Genomic DNA, 22,024 nt, shown 5'->3' with positions numbered 1-22,024 from the left:
CCTCCACCTATGACGAATGATGAATATGTTTTCACAGGAGAAACCATGACCTCTGCATCAGTTAGCACAGCTCTGTGTGTGTACGAGGACAGGAGGGGTTACGTGTGTGTCTAGGCGTGTGTACTGGGCCATGTGCTTGTGTGTAGATGTTGAAATAATGCAGTGAAACCTGTCACTTGTTTTGATTTCTTCGCTTTCTTTCCAAGTCTGCCTATGATTAACCATACACTATGTCTATACATTGTGCTTATTGTGACATTTATATTACTCCTTGTATCAGTTTGGTGTGTAAAGCATTATTCCAAATTGAAGTCAGGCCTCCTGTAGTGATACATTGAGGAGTGACAGCGATGAGTCAGGGGGAGGAAGCTTGTGACTGTCAGCAGCAAACCTCCTGCAGTAATCCCACATCACCATCGGATTGCTTGTTCACAAGTTGTGTGCGGTCGCCAGAGGCCGCAGTGTTAAAGGTCAGAGAGTACAGATATATCATAGTGTGACCTCCATCAAATAGAGTGACCATGAAATCTGGACAAGGTGCAGTGTCAAGCATCACTGGCCAGCTAATCGTCAAATTATTCTGAGAGTGTGGTATGTGGAGATTGCTGGTTTTCTCTGAGGTCATGGGAAGTATTTTCATGTCAAGGAAATCTCTGCTGTTTAAAGAGGTAAATAATATGCATGTTACAAACCCAAATATGCATGTTGATTCGATTATGTTGTTGCATGTTTGTAGAATAAAATACCAGCTCATTTTTGTCATGTCCTGAAAAATTATTACTGTATACTGCTGCCAATAACCTCCCACTACCAGCATTTTTTATTACTGCAGAAAATACAGATAATGTAGCCATACAGGATTCAACCTGGAGGTCACGTCTCACTGTACTTATGCAGGCAGCTGAAACGAGCTGTAAGTAGAATTTCAGGCTTTATATACCTGTTGGCCTTCAGGCATGTTTATAGCTCTTGGCTTTTAGTCAGTTTGATGTGTAGTGTGTAGCCAAAATAAGGGTTAACAGCTCTGCTGGATCACACAACACCCTCTGAGTCCCTGGGAAGAGCAGGTTGGGACGAGGACAAACAATAAACTCATCAGATGCTTTATGGGAATAAAAGGGGATTTTTGCTTTTAGTCAGGTTGAAATTTGCAATTACAGCAGTGCTTTAGAAGGGAAATCTTAACTGGATAAAAACCAGAGCAGCTGCTGTAATCAGAAACTGACAAGTTCATACTTTAGCTGAGCAAATAACTATTCATTTCATTTCAGTTTTCCTTTCACCTGTAACCACTTTTGCTTTCAGGAAATGTCATCCGCCCCCAGTGAGTAACACAGACCCAATTTCAATTCCTATAGATAAACTGAAACAATTACAGTCATTACTACCAATGTTATTACAGTAAGACAATCGTGTTATTTCATATTTATGTACCCTGTGCATGGAGGACATGTTAAACTCTGTTGTTAAGTATCAATATACAGTTCATACATGACTTATTACTGTGCTGAGTTTCTCCATTTAGACAAATGGCCCTGGATGAAAAGGGACTCGGGGGATCTCGCACTTCAGGGTCACCACTTCCACTAAAACCTAGAAGTGAGAGCTTTGCTTTTTTCATGCCACGCAAGCACTTGGCTTTATGAAATCCCACTGACCTCGCTGTTAACCTTCCACCAATCTCTTAAATTGATCTTCTTCCTTCTTCCTTCTTCCTGTTCCACCTTCGATTGTTTTTTTTTTTTATGCTTTGTCCTTTGCTACCCTATCATTTCCCTAATTTCTGAGCACATTGATATGCAATATTAGGATCATCTTCTAGGTGTTTAAATAATTGCCCCCTCACCTTGTTGCCATAGGAACAAGCCAACACAAGGATGACCCTTGACATCGCATGTCTTACAACATTAAAGCCGGAGCAGCAGCAGAGAGGGTTAAAGTGTGGCCATGACCCTGCTGAGGGAGTGCTTCTGGGTGGTCAAACGGGGTCACGGTTTCACAGAGGAGCAGCCAGAGGTTAGGCAGGAGTGACAGGAGACCAGCATACAGGCAATACATCCATCCAACACCAGAGTGAAACAAGTCACTCCGACAATGGTCAAGCTCTCATCCATCTTGTCTCAATGGTCCACTTACTCCGGTTTGTGTATGTTTCCCTCATTCACCACTTCCTGTACTTCTGTGTGTGACACATTTTCAGCTCATTGGCTGCATCAAGACACATGAAACATCTTTAGAGGCATTTCTGCATTTTTACTTGTGGAATTGGATCTTTGATGTGCATTTAAAAATACACCTTATGTTCACCTCTTTTCTGTTATTTAGATCATAAAGCATGATGTTCTTTCACTTCTAGAGTCCATCTGTTGACACTCATATCTTGTTAGCACAATCAGCTATGGAGACAGAGTAATTAGAGAACTTTGTTCCTGTGTGTCCTCTCATGAGTCTGATGTGATTTATGTATGTGACAGGTGTTTGTACAAATATACACACAATCGGGGCGTGCCGTATCTGTTATCACCATCAAGTCAAAGCCGTATTGTTACCAAAGAGAACTTTTGCTCCCCTCTCATTAGACCAACAAGTTTGCTGATGCCAGAATAAACCATTGCTGAATTAATGTCATCAGATCTGTCGATTCTCATAACATAGCAGAGCATTACTTTTGTTATGAAGTCATTTAAATTCATGTTTCATGGTCAACATTCAGAGTACCCTGAGAGGATTTAGTTGAACTGCTGCCCATTGGATAATGATGTTTATTTAGTTGTTTAATAAAAATAAAACTGGTCTGATAATAAAGTTAACAAATCTGTCTCATCATGATTCTTGACTCCACGCTCGTTGCCTCACAAACTGAACAAAAACATTCAATATATTAATTGCATTCTTTAAAAACTCAACTAATTTCCCCATCATTTACCCATGTGTACATAAATGTGTCCTTTTGCACGCACATAAAAATCATGTGCATGCAAACTTGCGCTCTATCAGCTGAAACTATCTTCCCGGCAAACTGTCCTTGATCAAGGCCTCCTCTCAGTGGCACAGCAGGGCAACCAGCTGTGGTTAGCAAGATTTTGCTGCATGGAAACATTTAAACAGGCTGAAGGATGGCCCTCACCCTGACCACCACACACACTCATAAAACACAGCCATATGTAAAGGATCGAGAGGATGATGGCTTCTCTTTTGATATTCAGCATGAGGGCAGTTGGCATGACTAATGACATGGTGTTTACAATGTGGCGTAAAATAAGACATGATTCCACTCTCTCAACCTGGGTCTTGAACTTAATCATCCAATTTATAAGATGTCTTTCTACAGTTGTAAAAGTCAGCTGTGGGTTAGGGGTCGTGTTTTTGGAAAAGACCATACTCAGAACTGCAGGGTGTGTTTTTTTACTGCCTGAAGGACAAAGAAGCTGCTTAGACTAAGGCCAATCTTCCAATCATAATTTTCCAAACTTTGCATCCATGCAAATCCAAGACCACCAGTCAAACAGAAGCTGCACTTTCTCCTGTCTGGATTCCAGTGGCTCAAAATGATATAAACACAAAGCTGCTCACCATCTGTTTGGGCCTCTGAGGATACTAAATTCACTCCTGGTTTGCAGCCTTGACAAACTCACAGGAGATAGAAAAACTTACATGAATACTTAATTATAATGGACTATAAAGTACAGTAACAGTCACACTGTATACATCTGTTCTTCAAGTCATGACTGCTTTTCCTCGTTGCTGGAGCAGTTTGTCTGTGTTTTGAATTTTGCTGTCATAATTTTTCAAGGTTCATACCTGATGCACCTGCAACGTGGGCATAGACAGTTTGATCCCTTTGAGCTGTGGTGTCCTTTTGTTGCACTGAGGAGACTTCTCTTTATAATACAAATGTTGTTAATTGTTATGTAACCTAGTAAGATCCAAATTTGTAGTCGATTTGTAATTTTGATAAAGTAATGTAAAAGTTTAAGTCCCTCTTCATGAGGTAATTGGGTTAAGGTATCTGTATGTTTCAAACAAACTTGTTTGTACGAAGTGTCATTGAACATGTCTAAAGGCAAGGCAAGTTTATTTTTATAGCACATGTCATATACATGGTGTTCAAGGTGCTTTACATAATAAATTAAACCATTAAAAACAGCATAAAAACTATAAAATGCAAATTTAAAAGAATAGAAACTATTTAAAGGAAATACCAAAAGTTAAGAACAAAGGCAAAAGTGTTTTTGTCCGTTCCAAAGTAGCCACACTTAAAGCCCAGATCTGGCCACACCCGACACTTTTGGCGCTTTCATCCGGGTCACATACCATGTGGAATGATGGCACTTGGGCGGTCCGCCGCTGTTTCCCAGATCTGGGCCACAAGCAAGCCATATGTCAACCAAGAACAAACCAGATAAACCAGAAGTAGCCCACATCCAGAATACACTGAAGAGAATATACTGAGAGAACCGTATCTTTACCAAAAAAAGGCCCACATTTGATTTGGGATATCTGGGCCATATTTGCTGTTTTACATGTGGGCCATTTCAGATTCACATCCATTTTTTCCAGGCCAGAAGAAGGCCAGCAGTGCCGCATCATTGCCTGAAGTGGCCCACATCGGTATGCTATCTGGCTACTGACGCCTTTGGTGGTACATTATTTGTACAATCCCCTGAAAATCTGTACTGTATCTGTTTTTTCTCATGTTTGTATTCTTACACACATGCGGGTGAGAAGTGTGTGTCCAGGATATTTGTGCTTTAGCTGTAAGCTTTTTTTTTTGCTTTGGCAATATCTCTAAAACTAGTCTGTCTGCAAATAGTAGTGTAGACAGGATGGTCTGTTTCTCAGACACAGATATGTCTGTTTAGCTTTTGCCTTTATTACTTCACTAAATTTATCTAATTTGGAAGTGATTTATGTAAACCATAACTGTATTTTACTGCTCCCTAATGAACAATACATTAACAATATTTTTCAACCACAGACCCACCCTGCTCTGTAATGGGAGGTCACCCAAAACCTGCAAGTTAGCTTTGTCCATTAGCCTGCATGCACACGCTATACCGGGATGTAAAACACCATTTCCTCAGGAAGGAAAAACCCCTTCATCCTCCCATATCCCCTGCCAAGCTCTGACAGTCTATTGTATTCAATAGTGTATTAAGGATGGTTGATATCTGCCTCAACTCCTCTTCTCTCCTTTCCTCTCGTGAGATCTCAACTTCCTCAACCTCCTCAGAAAATCTTTACAACCAGGCCAGATTACCGTGAAAGCTTTCCCTCAACTCCTGAGTTGGAACAAGGAAGAAATGGGGAGCATATTTCCAAAGTTTGGATGTCATTAAAGGAATGTTATGAAACGCTTCTTCTGTTTACGATGAAATACTACACCATCTCAAGATATTATCATGGGGGAGATGATGCTACACAGCTATATGTTTTGAAGGAAGAATACTGTGGGTTTTTGTTGAAGTCCCCTAAGAATCTTTTATTCATATTTTAAATCATTTTAGATCCACTTCCTTCTGTCACATTTGACTTGCTGAAGAAGGCATGTGTAGCAAAGCCAACGTGGGCCAACCGGGCCATATGGGAAGCTGCCATCAGTCTGGAGGGAACAGTGGGGTCTGGGTTTGCGCTGCAACCCCTTGGTTACAGGGCAAATATTCCATCTTTTAAGAATTTGCACTCTAACCACAGAATAACTGCTCATGGGACAGACATGTCATTTCATACAGAAAGAAATTGAAGAAAAAAACATCTGAACCCCTCAGTACCAAGGCCAAACTCTGAATTGCTTGCAGTTCTCTTCTCTGTTCACTATCGGTGTGTGAATCTAATTGTGTGTGCACATGCGTGTGTGTGTGTTGATGTGAGCACTCCAGACGCATTGCCCTCTCACTTGAATTCCTTAACCTTCCCCCTGTAAGACAATGTGTAAGGACAGTTTGGCGCTGTTACTGCTCAAGATAATGACCTGTTATAAAAACAACAGACCAGTCTGACCTCATTGGCTCCTCTCATTGGCTGAAGTGAATTCTTCACTCATCTGGACAGCTCATCTGATGGCATTTGTCAGAATCAAAAGTTGTTTCTGTTAATTAGGTCTGTCTGTGAGCTGAAAAATGCTTTAGTTCATCATAAAATGCTGTCAATTAAAGTGAAAAGACAATCACCACAAAAGCCATGGATGACCTCCACGGTATGTGCTGAATACACGCAACACATCAAAGTCATAGTCTCTTATTGCAGAGGATGTCAACTTCCTGACTCAGCTCTGCCTAAATCAAAACCTGAAGCAGAGAAGACAGCTCAACATTAGCTTTGGAAAAGAAAATTGGAATTGTTTGGGATAATTATTGATCTGACTTTTCTTATGTGAAGTTGATCTCAAATTTGCAATTTAGAAGTCAAAGAGTAACACTCAGTAGTGCATGCACATACTGTACAGTGTGCCGGTATGTGAGAATCGGGTTTGATGGATGTAGACTAGACATTTCCTTGTTTTCTTAAGCCAGCTCATTTGCATCCTGTGTGAACGGGAATCAAGACTTCTCTCACCTCTGAGCTAAGTCACGCTCTGCCAATAAAAATTAAACACGTGAGCACATTTTAGATGAACTAGTCGTTAAAACTTTACCATATTTACAGCTCTTCACCTTCTCTTCACTCTCTACACTTGCAGTCAGAGGAACACCCTGTGGATAAGCATTGTTTAAATTTATTGATCTTGATATGCGTTTTGTGTCAAACCTTGTATTTGTAATGGGTTGGAAATGCTACCTGTTAAGTTTTTTATGTAAACAGACACCCCCTAATTTTTTTTTTATTATTTGAACTAATCTAACTCTGTTTATACAGTTTTGACATCAGGTCAGTACTCAAAGATGTCAGTAGACAGCACTCTAATGCCACTGTGGATACCTGAGGGAGATGACTCATACCTGCTCTGCTCATGCGCAGCTCAATATTAAATAAGCATTGGCTAAAGCAAGACGCTAACTTTGGCTCTCTCCCTTATTAATCCACATGTATGTTAAAACTTGCTTTTCTATGATTAGTTCTGTTTACTAGCTAATGTAAATGCATTGCAAAGCGTTCTGTGAAGTTGTGACATGGTTAAGAGATGTGTTTGGAACGTATTTTTGCTGCTGTGTGTTTTCATGGGCGCCGCCATTGAGAATATTTACCTCCGTGAATTTTGGTTTTCTACTGTTTTGTCAGTGAAAGTTACAGACCTTTGCATGTGGTAACATATAAAAATGTGTTTAAAAGATTATTTCAGAGTATAAGCCAGTCAGTCACGAGTTAATGATAAATAGAGATGCTATATTCAAACAGTTTCACTTCCGGTCGCTCGTTCGCAGCGCAGAGTCGCGCCATTTTGTTAAGAGGTTAAGTGCAAGTGAGTGTTATGCTAATGTTGCAGAAAGGTTCTGTGTAGGTCATATCAGTGTAGGATGAGTGTAACTGTGGTGTATGTGTTAAAATAGGAGTGATTGTAGTAATGTGAGTAAAGTAAATGTGTGTTTTGGGTAATATAACTTTTGTACTGTTATATTATATTTTATACATATATTTTATATATATATATATCTTAGATTATATTTTATACATATATTACATTATATTGTAGTTAAGCCTATTCTTATTTATTTAGAAATGTAAGTCATATTTTAAATTTGTGTGAAGTTATTTTTCTTTAGACAGACTGTTTTATATTGTTTATTGTGAATTTGGTTTCAACATTTATTTTATTTCTGTAACATGTTTTGGTGTGAATGTGAAATATGAACTTTGAAGCAGCAGGTTTTAGGAAACTGACGTAACTGAGAAATATGTACAGTTTTATACTGTTGTGTTAAATATTAAATGAGCATCGGCTAGAGCAAGACGCTAACTTTGGCTCTCTCCCTTATTAATCCACAGACTATGTTTTTATCGGCTACACAGTGCACCCTTGCCTGTGTAACCTTTGCTGCTGGTCCAGATTTCCCCTAGGTCTGGCACCAGTAACATATTCACTGATATTTACATATTGAACAAGGATCACACTTCCTCTTTTTCATGTGATGTTATCTGAGTCTATTTTTATCGTGAGTTCTTCCTAAAAACATTTTATCAATTGTTCGTTCCCAAGATTAAATGATCTAGTGCTTATTTTGTAATATTTCTACATGTCAGACAACAAACACCTGTCTCCATCTTGTTGACTGACTGTGTAGACATCAGGGACAATGATTGAAATAAGTCCATGACTATATCGTTCCATCCCTGATAAAGCCTTAGCTAGGGTCATCAGGTGATCACCCTCCGTCCTTGGTGTTTCGTTGATAGGCCTACGCAGCAACAGAACTTCAAGAGGATCAGTCAAGTTCAGGTTTCTTCTGTAAATGATTCTGTCCTGTTTGTGCAGACTGTAAATTATAACCAGCAGCAACAGAAATTCAGGAGGATCAGTTGAGTCCAGGTTTCCTCTGTCAATGATTCAGTCCTGTTTATGCGGACTGTAAATCATAACCAGCAGCAACAGAAATTCAGGAGGATCAGTCGAGTCCAGGTTTCTTCTGACAATGATTCAGTCCTGTTTATGTGGACTGTAAATCATAACCAGCAGTGGGGGGTAGGGGTAGAAGCTTCATTGGGGTTATCAGGTCGGCACCTTCCTTCCTTGGTGTTTCGCTGATAGGCCCACGACACCTCCAGAGGGTGCAATGGTGACACCTCATTTCTTTTCAGCCAGAACCAGAACCAGAACCTGCTTCAGTCGGCAGCAAAGCAGCAACACTACCTCAAAACTGAGGGGGGGTCTGAACGATGTGAAATACATATCACCACCTTGTAATGATGTATAAAATCTGTGTTCACTATAAGATATATGATAGACAGACATTTCTTGTCCTCCTTGTCTTCACAAAACCTTCTCATGTTAAGTCAAGTCAATTTTATTAGTATAGCCCAATATCACAAATTTGCCTCAGGGGGCTTTACAGTCTGTACATAAATACAACATCCTCTGTCCTTAGACCCTCAATCCGAATAAGGAAAAACTCCCTAAAAGACCCTTTAATGGGAGGAAAAAAGGAAGAAACCACGTGAAGAGCAACAGAGGAGGGATCACTCTTCCAAGACGGACAGACATGCAATAGATGTTGTGTGTACAGAATAGAACACAAATTACAGAAATACAGCATTGAACAGGATAACTAAATCATAATGGATGTATAATATATATGAAGAGTGTGATAAAGAGCTCACCAAGCAGCTTGCAGGTGCCACCAGAACAATATAGGACCTGAGCCACACGACCTCTATCAGCATGGAGACCTGGCAGGAGGACAGACTACACATGCACACAGAAGTGACTCACATCACACCAGTCATGGGAGACATGAAAAGACATTATTCACACAGGAGAGAGAGAAGAATAAAGACATCATTCAGAGAGAGAGATATGAGGTGAGGCTAAACTCCTGCAGGATGGAGAACCAGATCCAAAACCCCAGGAAATGGTGATGATAGCCAGGGAAGCAGAGCAATTAAAGGATGGGTACTGGTCCAGTAAGAGATGCCTGAGAGACAAGAGAGGACTGGAGGAGAAAACAGGGAGAGAGGGGGAGAGAAGAGAGAGGGGCACACAGCTCAGATGCTCATATGCTTGTGGTAAAAACACACAGAGGGTTAGAGAGATGCAATGGTTATCAGATCAGTTGCAATAATCAATAATCTCATCAGCAGGACAGCACTTATAGGAAGGATAGGAAGCCAGTGAAGGGAGGCTAGAATTGGTGCAATATGGTAAAATGTTCTTGTTTTTGTTGAGATTCTGGCTGCAGCATTTTGAACCATCTAAAGACTTTTAGTACTAGCATATGGCAGACCAGAAAACAGGACATCACAGTAATCAAGTTTGGATTAAACAAATGCATGTATTTGAGTCTCTGCGTCAGCCATGGACTGGGAAGACCAAATTTTAGCTATGTTACGTAAGTGGAAAAAGGCAGTCTTGGTGATTATTTTTAATGTGCTTTTAAGAGGAGAGGCTGGGATCAAATGTAACACCAAGATTCTTGGCTGCCACACTTTGTGAAATCCCACAGTTGTCAAGCATTACTGTTACTTGATCAAACTGGTGTCTGTGTCTAGCAGGGCCAACGACCAGCATATCAGTTTAATCTAAATTTAGAAGCAGGAAATTTAGTGACATCCATTTTTTCACAGCAGCCAAGAAGGCCTCTAATTTAGTAATTTTAGTATGAACATCACCCCTTAAAGGCACATACAGCTGAGTATCATCCAGTATCATCATGGAAATTTATTCCATGACTACGTATAATTTGGCCAAGAGGCAAAATATAAGGAGAGAAAAGCAGAGGGCCAAGAACCGAGCCCTGAGGTACTCCATATTTAAAATAAGAGAAATTAGATGTAATATTATTACAGCAGATACACTGTGTTCTTTCAGAGTAGGTCTTAAGCCAAGAGAGGGCTAGGCCAGAGACACCATAATTACAATTTAGTCTGTCTAGTACTATATAGTGATCAAAGGCACTGAGATCCAGAAATAGAAGCACAGAGGTGGAATCTGAATCCATAGCAAGTAAAAGATCATTTCCCACTCTGGTTAGAGTAGTTTCAGTGGAGTGACAGGCCCTGAAAGCCAATTGAAAAGGTTCATGTAGACAATTTTCTTTTATATGAGTCGAAAGTTGTTGAGACACAACTCTCTCTAGTAATTTAGGAAAGAATGGAAGATTAGATACTGTTTGGTAGTTATTGAGAGACCCTGGATTGAGGTGCAGTTTCTTAAGTACAGGTTTAACCGCAGCTGTCTTAAAACTTCTGGGGACAATGTCAGCAGTAAATGATAAATTAACAATATCTAGCATTGTAGGTCCCAGAAAAGGCCAGAGGTCTTCAAAAAGCTTTGCTGGTAAGGGGTCAAGGTGGCAAGTAGTTGGTTTAGAAGCTGACATGAGTTTAGTCAAAGTTTCAAGAGAGATAGTAGAATGAGAGGCAGGGCTTTCAGCTAACAGGCTCCTCTTCCATGAAACCATCTTTCAGTTTAGATAGATAGGCTTAAAACTTTCGTTTTCAATAAAGCTTACAGTTAGGACCGGCCGAGGCTTGCCTTGGACCAGCACATTTTTATGCTGCTATAGGCCTAAATGTTGGGGGACTTCCCATGATACACTGAGCTCCTCTCTCTTTCTCCTCCTCTCCATCTGTACGCATTCATGTACCATTAATGCATGTAACAAACTTGGCATCTTCCCTGGAGTTTTTGTGCTTTCTTGTCTAACAGGTGGATCATGGTTGCAGGCCGCCTGGTCATGGATCACAGGCTTCCACGGAACTTGGCTGCAGACTCCATGGTGCCATGATCCTGCTTGATGCCCATGCCTGCTATTATTATTATTAGTCACATTTCAAAGAATTTTGATTTGCCACTGTTGCCAAGCGCTTGCTTATGAGGGAATGTTTGGTGTCTGTAAATTAAAGAGTACAGTCTAGACCTGCTCTATGTGAAAAGTGCCCTGAGATAACTTCTATCATGATTTGGCACTATATAAATAAAATAGACTTGACCTGATAGTCTCAAAAATTGTAATGGGGGAGACTATCTGTGTCTCTTTGAATATGATTTGGTAAGTAAGGATCTGCAGGAGTAGCTGGAGTTGAAGAACTAATTTTATTTCTAATCTCATCAACCTTATTGCAGAAAAAGTCTTGGAAGTCATGAGCTGTGATAGGTGAGCAGCTAATAGACAGATGCTTTTTAGTATTTTCAACAGAGCCTGTCTCTGTAGTGAAAGGAGCCAAGTTTTCATTCAACTTCTGGCCAAATGCAGCTATAGTAGATGGACCGTGAAGAATGGTTAATACATCTGTGCCGACAGACCAATGATGCTTCAAATTTAATGAGAAAATGATCTGTCTCAGCGGATGTGGCTGGGAAGACAGTTAGGTTAGAAACAACTCTTTTTTTTAATCTATCCCTTTAGATAAAAGCAAATCAAGGGTGTTACTGTTGCACTGAGTCGACTTATGAACAAAGTGAGCGGACCCAAAAGTATCAACAAGTGCCAGAAAGGCTTTACTTAGAGGTTCTCTGTGATTCATGTCTGTTTCACAACCGCACATTTTTATGCTCTTCCCATGTCTGAGCTTCATCTCTCTGAGTGAGGTTCCTGACCTCTTGGTATTGTAATATATGGGATCAGAGAGAACAGAGAAACAAGAGACATTTTTCCTGGTCAGCGTCAGCATGTAAATATGACAGTGACTTCATAAATCAACTGTATTATAACCATGGAGGGCTGCAATGTGCTAACACCTCTAAACCACCACTAGGTGGCTCCCTGCATTTGTAAATCTGATAATTAGGCTCTACTACAGCAGGGTAACATTATACAGTAACAACATGTAACATTCATATTGTATTAGGTAAGGTTTATATCTTCATGTTTTAAGAAATATTAATGTCTTCTGTTGAAATTAGTTCAGTCTTTCAGGGAGCTTTCCGAGTCCTCCACTGACCTTTAGATAAAACATCCCGTAGGAGGTGATTATGGAGAGATTCTGTGCAAAGCAACAAAACAGAGTAATAAAGCTGCTGGTGTAATTAAGATTAGAGCTGTTTTCACTGGTTCTGACAGGCACCAGACACCCACACCAATGGGAGAGGCTGGATGGTGGGGTGAGGGGGGGTTGTGAAGCCGTGATGATGAAAAGACTGAGGAGGTCTAATTCAGGGATGCAGGGTGAGACGACGTGTGAGCAGGCAAGTTTGAGAAGAGGGTAAGAGGTCAAAGGTTAGGCTGGGTGAAGCTGTGCGTTGAAAGGATTCGTGTCTGTGTAGCTGCACAGACCAAATGAAAACATGAAACTGTATTTGCACTGTAACATTAGATTTACAGACTCAGTAGATGGCAATCAGTCACAATTACCTACACTACTCCACCCTCTGGCATATACTGACAACTGCAATAAAACTCACAATATACAGTAAATGTCAACAATGATCTTCTTACAATGTACAAGGACTTGTTATCATAAATTATGCTTTTAAAGGGCTGTTTTTTCTGCCATCATGAGAGCCAGCCATGTCAAATAAACACAAACAAAGAGCCTGCTATGGCCATGGCAGCAAGGCTCAGTTTATATGCACAGCACGCATTCCTACCTCATGTATGTCTGTTCATGTGCAACTATACACTGCAGTATACATGGGATTTAATCAAGATTTCTTCAAATGTATTTTTCTTTCTTATCAGTTAAATCACATGAGGTAGAAGTGGGCGGTCAAACGATTGTCCTGGCATGTACTCTGAGTCTTTTACAGCATTTAAGTGTAAAGGCAGCTGTGGCTCATTAAATGGTTTGTGGTTTGTGGCTTCTCCTGTCCACATGTCAGAGTGACCAGCATCTTGATGATTAGGTTATCAAAAGCAATTGCCTGGTAACTCTGCTGCCATTGGCGTGTGAGCCAATAAGAGACATGTTATAAAGTACTTAAAAAAGCACTGCATATGCAGTCCATTACACAATCAAAAAACTAATAAGCTTATTATTATTACTGATGAATGAGAGAGCTAGATAAAACAACAAAACAAGTTGTGCAAGAGGGGGATAGATTTTCTAAGCTGGAAATACAAAAGATGTTCTTAAAAATAACTATTACTGATATATTAGGCATGAATTCATTGTTTTATAAATAAAACCAGTGGTTACAACTTATAAAGTAAGTACCTCTTAATAAGAGTAAGAGTCTATAGCCACACTAGCAAAACTAACTGAACACAAAGCAAAGCTAAGGCTAATGGGATTGTCTTATGTTGGTATTTCGTCAAAACTAACGTTGGACAAATTAATTTTGACCCAATGATGATACTACATAAAAGGCTGAGGGATCACCAAAGTTATTACAATTCATCCTAAATTGTCAATTGTTGTCAAGAGGTTTTATCAAAACAACAAAAAATGTCAACTTTATGCTGGCATTGGAGGAAAGATCAGGGGACCATCAAAGTCAGTACAAATGTTGGTGCTAATCCATTAAGTGCATTTTGAGATATTTCACTGGATAAGTGCAAAATTTGACCTGGTGGTGGCGTTGGAGGAAAATTCATGGAATTATGAAAGTCAGTAGGCCCACTTATCTAGGGACAAGAAATGTCTATAATGAATTTCATGCCAATCTATCCGATAGTTGTTGGACAGTCTGGACTAAGGTGGCGTACAGACATTGCCATCCCTAGAAAAGGAGCACAAATTATATTGTTACATTTGTTGCTGCACTTCTAGTATCAGTAGTCTTTGCTGCAGAACAGCTCAAACACACTCACGTACACTCTATACCATAAACGCCACAAATATACTGGATGCTAAGCTGGAAACAAGCGGAACTGGTACAAAAACACAAAGTGTCTTTGTTAGAGACTTTAAGGAGATTTACGTAGCTTACTTTGGCCCCTAACAGGAGTCAGGGTGTGTGTGTATGTGTGTGTGTGAGAGCTCTGTGACTCTTACTGCTCGTTCCAAAAAGGCCTCTGCTGTGCCTGAACAAGCTTACACCTCAGCCAAACCTGCGTCAACCGATTATGCAGGCTTGTAGTTTTGCCTGTTTAAGTGTGTCAAAGGGTCTCTGCTGGTTCTTGTGGCATTATTACACTAGTCACAACATACAGAGAGTCAAGGTTGCATCAAAGCAAACTGCACACTAAGTGGAACTTGTTTATAATATTTCCAAGCAGTAAAACATTGGTGTTTGCTCCCTGACGCAGGCTGCAGCCTATTATGCCAAAGCTTCCTCTCCTGAAACAGTGTTCCAACCAACAGATGCCAAAGTACAAGCTCCATGTATGACTGTGGCCTTGACAAAATAAAAAATGTTTCTGATTTATTTGATTACACTGAAGCACCTGAATCCTCCCAAGACTGTGAAATCACACCAAGGAGGAAAACAAGACGAAATTGTACAGACGGGGCAAGAAATTCTTTGAAAGGACACTGGTCTCTGCAGTTCAAGGGGGCATGCAAATGACTGTTAATTCTGAATATGTGTGTACATGTGTACGTGTGTGTGTGTGTGTGTGTGTGTGTTAGTTTTATATTAATTCTTCACAGATAATTTTTAACCAGATCTAATGACATTAGTGATACAGTGCACAAATGACCCTGAGTTGAACAGTTTCACCTTGACACACAGGGTGGAATGCAAAACCAGCTGAAGGTGGTATTATTATTGTGTGTGTGTGTGTGTGTGTGTGTGTGTGTGTGTGTGTGTGTGTGTGTATGTGTGCACGTTTGTGTGTGTATGTGTGAGGCTGATTAGCAACAGAGGCATTGAGTCACAAACCTTTCTGAGGTGAACACAAACAGTCTAAGAGCTTCCAACATCATGGCACTCATGGATTACTGGACTTTGGCTTTTCTTTACCCACATCTATTCACCAAGTTAACAGTCAACTATGTGTCTAGAATGCTACTTTAGTTACTGCTTCATCACCAACTATCTCAGAGAGCATTAGAGAAGTGAGAAGGTTACATTTCCCCCCCCCCCCCAAAAAAGTATTTACGGTCATGGGGAACTCAGAGAGCATGTGGTGGATTTTGGTCGAGTGCATCTGCAGGATCCTTGGTGTTTCTACGGCAACAGGTAAGATATGAATATGAAATCAAACAGGAAAATATAATAGGATTAAATTTACAGTCATGTGTATCACTGATTGTTCCAGTATAGGCCTGATTTGGCTCTTTGGATACTCTAGTAGATGCACAACAAACTCTGTGATAAGTTGGTCAGTCAGAGCTTACATACTGTTGTAAAAATATAAATAAGGACTTGAAATGCAACATAAAATAGGAGTAGTAGTAGTAGCAGTAGTGGTAATAGTAGTTTTATTTTACATAATGTTGCAATCTATTGTTTAAAGATGATATCTGACTCTCTATCTGTGCTGAAACAAAAAAAGCATCTCAAAAGTCATCTTTTCAGGAAGTTTGAACAACCTTAAGCTCTCATGGGGACAGCGTTACCCAACTGTTTTTCATAAACTCTAAATGTTAGAAGGCTAAAGCGTGATGTTGGCCAAGTGTATTCTTGACCTCCAAGAACACCAAACCATCTCTTAGCTGATATATATAGAGCATATAAAACTGTGCTTGGTCATACGCAGCTTTACTATTATTGTCCCTACTCCTCTATTGTTGCTCAGGCAAACAGGGACAGATTGCATGCAGCTCTCTTAGCCACATTAAATCATCACAGGGGAAATAGCTCTCTGCTTGCTGCCTCCTTCAAAAAATATGGGACCTCCCTCCACATAAATTCAAACAGCTGCAGACACTGAACATTTACTGAGAGCCATGTGCCTCACATCACACCAAAACCAAGTCTCTGTATCCAGCTGGGTTACTGGGCACACGTGTATCACAAGTCGTTATACATTCTCACCTTCATGAGCTTTCTATGCATTGTTTCTATACGCGTGTGTGCGCTTGTACGTTTATGGAGTATTTAACTCCCTGCCTGTGTCTGTCTGCCTCTGTGTGTGTTCTACAGACAGACATACATGTAGGGAGATAATATATGTTAATAACCGGCTGGTCTATATGCAGCGTTAATTCCTCTCACACTCTATAAACTACCAGAGAGCACTTAGCTGCATTCCCATGATTTCCCTCTGGTGTAGATTCTATCTCAGGGTTTCTGGTAAGTAGCTCATAGAAACTGCTTCCATGTGTTTGGAGGTGATCACCACTTAACCATGCTTACCTCTTCCATACCTCGAAGGAAGAATTCTTATTCGTCTCCCTCATCAATACAGCAGTGTTCGGTTTTTATTCCATCAAATGTGTTTGACCGTTTTGGGAATCTTCACATCTAAACAAAATGATTGTCACGATAGCAGAAGTGTATCTCAATTTACTTAAAGTATTTTATAGATCCTTTGAGAGAAATTATCTATTGGCCTTTTCCTGTACTATTACGTCAGAGGTTAAGGGCACACACAAAGAGGAATAAATCAGCAACTTCAAGCTTTGGCCCAGCATCACTTTTTATGATCTCCAAAGTTTGCTTTCATCCAGAGTAATTATAGATACAAGAATAGAAGAAATACTTTTCTGTATCATGTATTTCTCATGAGATGAAGATATCAGATAAGCGGAAGGATTGTCAGAAAAAGCTGTGATCTACCATTTCACAAGTGGTGAGACTGTTTAAGATTAGAAGGCAACACGCACACCACTTGTTTAGTCTCTGCTGTGGTGCAGAGAATCAATTTGCCTGAATATCCAATTCCAAAGAAAAAAGTGATTAAAAATCTTTCTCAAGTAATCTTGAGAAAGGTCCTTGTGGGCGAAATGTTGAGACTGTTTAAGATGTCATGGTTCACTGGCAGAAGATCTGTGATGTGTTAAATGTCCACTCAGATAAAATGACCTATAGCCTGCTGGCAGTGACATGGTAATTACAAGCATGAGCAAGCTATTACCACAATTTTGTGACCATGACGGAAACAATTACAACAATTACTGATATAAAGTGCTCTTTAAGTATCTTTATGTTACTTATATCATCAGTTCAGTACAGATGTACACTATGAATTCAGCGTGACTTCAGGTCATCTTTATTGTCCCATGAGGAGAGAAAAATGGTTTGCATCAAGGACTAAAATCAATTTGCTGCTGTAAGAATGAAATTAAAGACTACGAATGAAAACAATCAAGACACAAGTGGGGAAAAAATAAACAGTAAAACAGTAAAAGTGAAAGCAAGACAGAAAGCATGTTTATGCATGTTGTCATATTTGATCATCTCAGTTTAAGATGCTTTATCCTCCACTGCACGCTTGCCCGTCGCTAAAGAAGAAAAATCATGAACAAAGTCTGACATCTGGTGGACAGAATTTGCTCACCAGTAAGTCACAGGATGGAAAAAAAGAAAAAAAAATCTATATTTTGCTTCCTTTTTAGTGTTATGTGCTGTAGGAGTGGAAACCCTACAACTGGGAGAATTCAACAGCCTCGGCATCTACCTACTGTAAGTGCTTAGGTTTTTTATTCTACTTCTGTAATATACTATATCAAACCTCACAAAGCAATCCTGACTACTTCAGACTAACTAGTGCCAGACCGCCTGGATTTTAATATGGCAAAGAATGTGTGGCCCAAGGGCTCTTGGAAAACAATTACAATACAATACCTGCCTTCATAATCACTCATACACAAATATACTTGCGAGGAGATGCTGGGAGGGAGTCAGAGGTGCATAGAGAAGGAGCAGAAAAGCGACCTCTCTGCCACTTCTTATTATCTCTGTGGCTCACAGCCAAACTCCCACAGAGCCACAGGAAAGCTTCTCCCAGAGGAGAGCAGAAATTCAGCAGCTGTTTACTCAGTCTGTACACACAAATACATATGCACTCTGAACACACACACGCATACGTTTACAGAAACACACAACAGAGCGTTAACTCCTCTGAGAGAGGGGAGCGTACTTATGATAGTTAACCTCAAGGCATTTTTCTGGTTCACAAGTGAAGATGGTTATCAGACTATTTAAACACAATATAGAGAAGAAAAACCACAACTCCTTTGTACCTCATGTAAGTGATATCTCTTCTTTTTATTGTTTGTCACAGGATACTTGAAGCCTTTCCTTGCAACCCACATTTTGCTCCTTCGTCAAACAATCTTCGCTATCAGCCCTAGATAAAATACACAGAAACAAGAAAAGTCGTCCATATTTGGATCTAGTTTACATAGTTTAAGAACTGATTTTTATCACAGACACTGTATCAGTTTCATCTGGTGCCAAACATATTTTTTCCCACCAGAGTGTCATCTGTTGGCATCATGATGTTTGAGTTGGCCTACTTCCTGGATACACTCCTGGTCATGTGTCTGCCGTGAGTAAACAACACTTATCTGCACGGGTACTATAGCACAAAGCAAGAAGAAACTCACTCATCATCCACTGAATGGTGTTCAGGGGTGAACCTTGTCAGTGTAAAGCAGATCCAAACACCTAAATATAAATTTTATCTTTATTTTTCTTAGTCTTCCATGATATTTGTCATATCAGCATTCATATAACTAGCTGTCTTTCTTGTCAAAAGTCACAAAAATTATAAATTTTCAGTCCTAATATTGAGATGTTGGTATAGTGGCTGACTGTCTGTATGAGAGAAAGCCTGTTTTACAGATTCAGCCCTCCTCCTCTCTCGTCTCTCTGTAGCTGTCCTCCAGACTGGCAACTGTTTGTGTTGTGGGGGAAGATGGCGCGCATCGGAGGCTTCCATAAGTTCCTCTATTACTCTATAATGTCAGTGGTCTGTTTCTTGCATCCTGTGTTGGTGTGGCACGCCATTATCCCAGGTAACATGATGCCAGCGGCTACCACACTTACACTAATAATTACAACACTGTTTACTGCACTGCTGGTGTCATAATTGGCCTTTTTTTACGTCAAACATATTGACTTAAAGTGCTTTTCTTACAGTGACATGTCAACATTTGTGATTGCAGGGACAATGCTGCTAGTGACTGCCTTTTTCAACTTCATATTGAGCAAGAAAACAAAGACCAAGTCTCCCAAGAGGCCACAGGAGAGCTACAACGACCAAGGCCTGACCACAGTGTGTGTGACAGAGCGCCCGGACGACACTTTCTCACTCTTCCACATAGTAACAGGAAGGAGAGGGGCGCGACTGGCTCTCGCAACCAGAGACCACAGCCTCGGCCTGGGTGAGAGAGGAGAGAGCGACCAGGCCATGCTGGAGCTGGAGCAGACAACAGCAGCTAAAGAAATTGACAGGGAGAGGAGGAGGCGGAAAGAGAGGAGGCCAATATGCTTAAGAGGCAGGGAGGAGCCTGTGGAGAGAGAGATGGAGGAGATGGAGGGGCACTATGAGCCCGAGCCAGACACCACCTCAGACACTGCACCTATGATTACAGACTGACTGTCTCCCTGCACTCAGACTGAGCTCCTTACTGATAACACACAATGAAAGCTTGAGTAATGTGTTCATACTGACTGAGTGCTTTTATAAAATATCCGGTCTGGTATTGAGTGTATGTGATTACAGAACCAAAATATGAAGATTATTAGATTTTTTTTATTACTAAGGTGTTTATTTTTTACTTCAAAAAGATCAATCTATTTGCGCAAAATGAACATTTTATGTGCTAAATCAATTTTGTTTGCTTCAAATGTATACATTCAAACAAATTAAACCATTTGTACCTACATACACATGAACATGGGTGGCTTTTAGCCTGATAGTCTGTTTTTGCAAAGCCAGCATTGATTGAAAAGAAGACATTAATGCAGAGCAATCCAATCCAGTTAGCGCAGCATACATTATTCATAAGGCAATAAATTAGATCAACTGTTTCGTTCATTCAACATCAGAGGAAATAGGTGCAAATGTGAATGAGAAAAGCAGCTGCCGGAGCTTGTGCAGATGCGTGTGTTAGTCACGTTCAAGTCTCCTCATTGTGTGTTTGTCATGTAAGGCGCGGTGACCATGGTGACGGAGCTTTGGGAGGAGTGCTCATGTTATTATGGTGATGAGAGGGAACATCAGATTACCCACCACAGCGCCACCATAGGCCCGCATTTCAGCAAAACATATCTAATGTGCCAAATTACAGATATTATTCATGCATTAATAGAATGTCATACACTGTGCATTGATGATATTAACAGGCTGAGTGAATCAGACCCTCTACGCTCTATCAATCACCTTGAAAATGGCATATTTGTGATACAAAAAATGCCCATTTACAGTATGAAAAGCCTGTATTAATGTTACATTTCATTGGTTTTTCTTTTGTTTTTACCACGCTACAGAGGATACAACTCCCCATACAGACATTCTTCTTTTGTTCAGGCCATAAATCAATACTGTTTTGTTCTGTCAAACACACACAGATACTGGATATACACTCTGTACACACATTGTATTCCCCAGTCCTTTGTTCACTGAACTGTAGGTATATAACTGTATGTAGCCCTAAGAGGCAATCTCTCCACAGCATCAAAGCTATGGAGAGAATCAATAAAAGCAGGGAACCTCATTCATCAGAAAGCTCCTCACTGGGATCTGGGATCAGACAGCAGACAACACGCATGCACAAACAGCCTGCAGGTTAAACAGCTGGGTTATTCTTCCCCAGCAGCTATATGGTGTCACACACTCTTTCAACCTTTTAAACATGATTTTTTTTTTTTTTTTTTGCACAATGTGGCAAAGCCATAACATGTGAATCAAGTCAGGAGGGATGAGACAGTCTGGTGTTTTATGGAGAGAACAGGGAGTCTTTGTCCAGAGTTTGCTGAGGCCGCTCATCGGCCTATATTCAGGGCTGTATTGTCTTCCTCACAATGATATCTGGTCAATTAGCAGCTGAGCAAACCAGTCATAAACAGTAGAAGGGAAATGAACGTCAGTATTTCCAGTCCGCTTCCTTAAATGTTCCACCAACTTGAGGATGTTCTTTGTCATGCCCGTATCCTTTAGAGTGAGCTGTTCTCTTAGAGGGAAGTTATTCAGCTGCTGGAACAACTAACTTCCTCTGTATAGGTTAAATCATAACTCCCCTTCAGACACACAGAGAGAGAGAGAGGGAGAGGGAGAGAGAGAGAGAGAGCAAGAGACTTCCTACAGTTTGTGTTTCCACCCTGCAATAGTTTCCTAGATGGCAGAACCAGGTTCAAAAACAGGATGGGGGAAATAAATCTTAACAGGTCACAGTGACGTCTTCTTTTATTGCTCAGTTTGAAAAAAAAAACAGGATAGATGTTTGGGTTGCGGCTGTGTTAAGGTGATCTGACTTTGTTATCACTGCAAATAAAAAGGTAGAAAAAGAAAAGTGTAAAACTTTTTATTTGTTCTGTCATACGTATAACACCTTACATACAAGATTTCTATCCTTCAAATATTTGTCAATAATGAACCAAACAGATTTACTTTTGTATCCATTTGCTAGAAATGTTTCAAAACACAAAATTACAAAA

At 40.2% G+C, this 22,024-nt stretch overlaps 1 protein-coding gene across 1 annotated transcript; it reads left to right on the top strand.

The window, feature by feature from the left end:
- The first annotated feature begins 15,296 nt into the window (after positions 1-15,296).
- tmem72 (transmembrane protein 72) lies at positions 15,297-21,879 on the top strand. Its single transcript, XM_067610008.1, has 5 exons — positions 15,297-15,655; positions 17,977-18,043; positions 18,840-18,911; positions 19,241-19,380; positions 19,531-21,879. Exons 1-5 carry the CDS (start codon positions 15,580-15,582, stop codon positions 19,962-19,964), a joined length of 789 nt encoding a protein of 262 aa, XP_067466109.1. The 5' UTR covers positions 15,297-15,579; the 3' UTR covers positions 19,965-21,879.
- The last annotated feature ends 145 nt before the right edge of the window (positions 21,880-22,024 follow it).

Source organism: Thunnus thynnus, chromosome 14 (assembly GCF_963924715.1).
Source record: "Thunnus thynnus chromosome 14, fThuThy2.1, whole genome shotgun sequence".
Taxonomy (NCBI): Eukaryota; Metazoa; Chordata; class Actinopteri; order Scombriformes; family Scombridae; genus Thunnus; species Thunnus thynnus.
The sequence above is the reverse complement of the archived record's forward strand: the minus strand, read 5'-3'. Positions and strand labels throughout refer to the sequence as shown.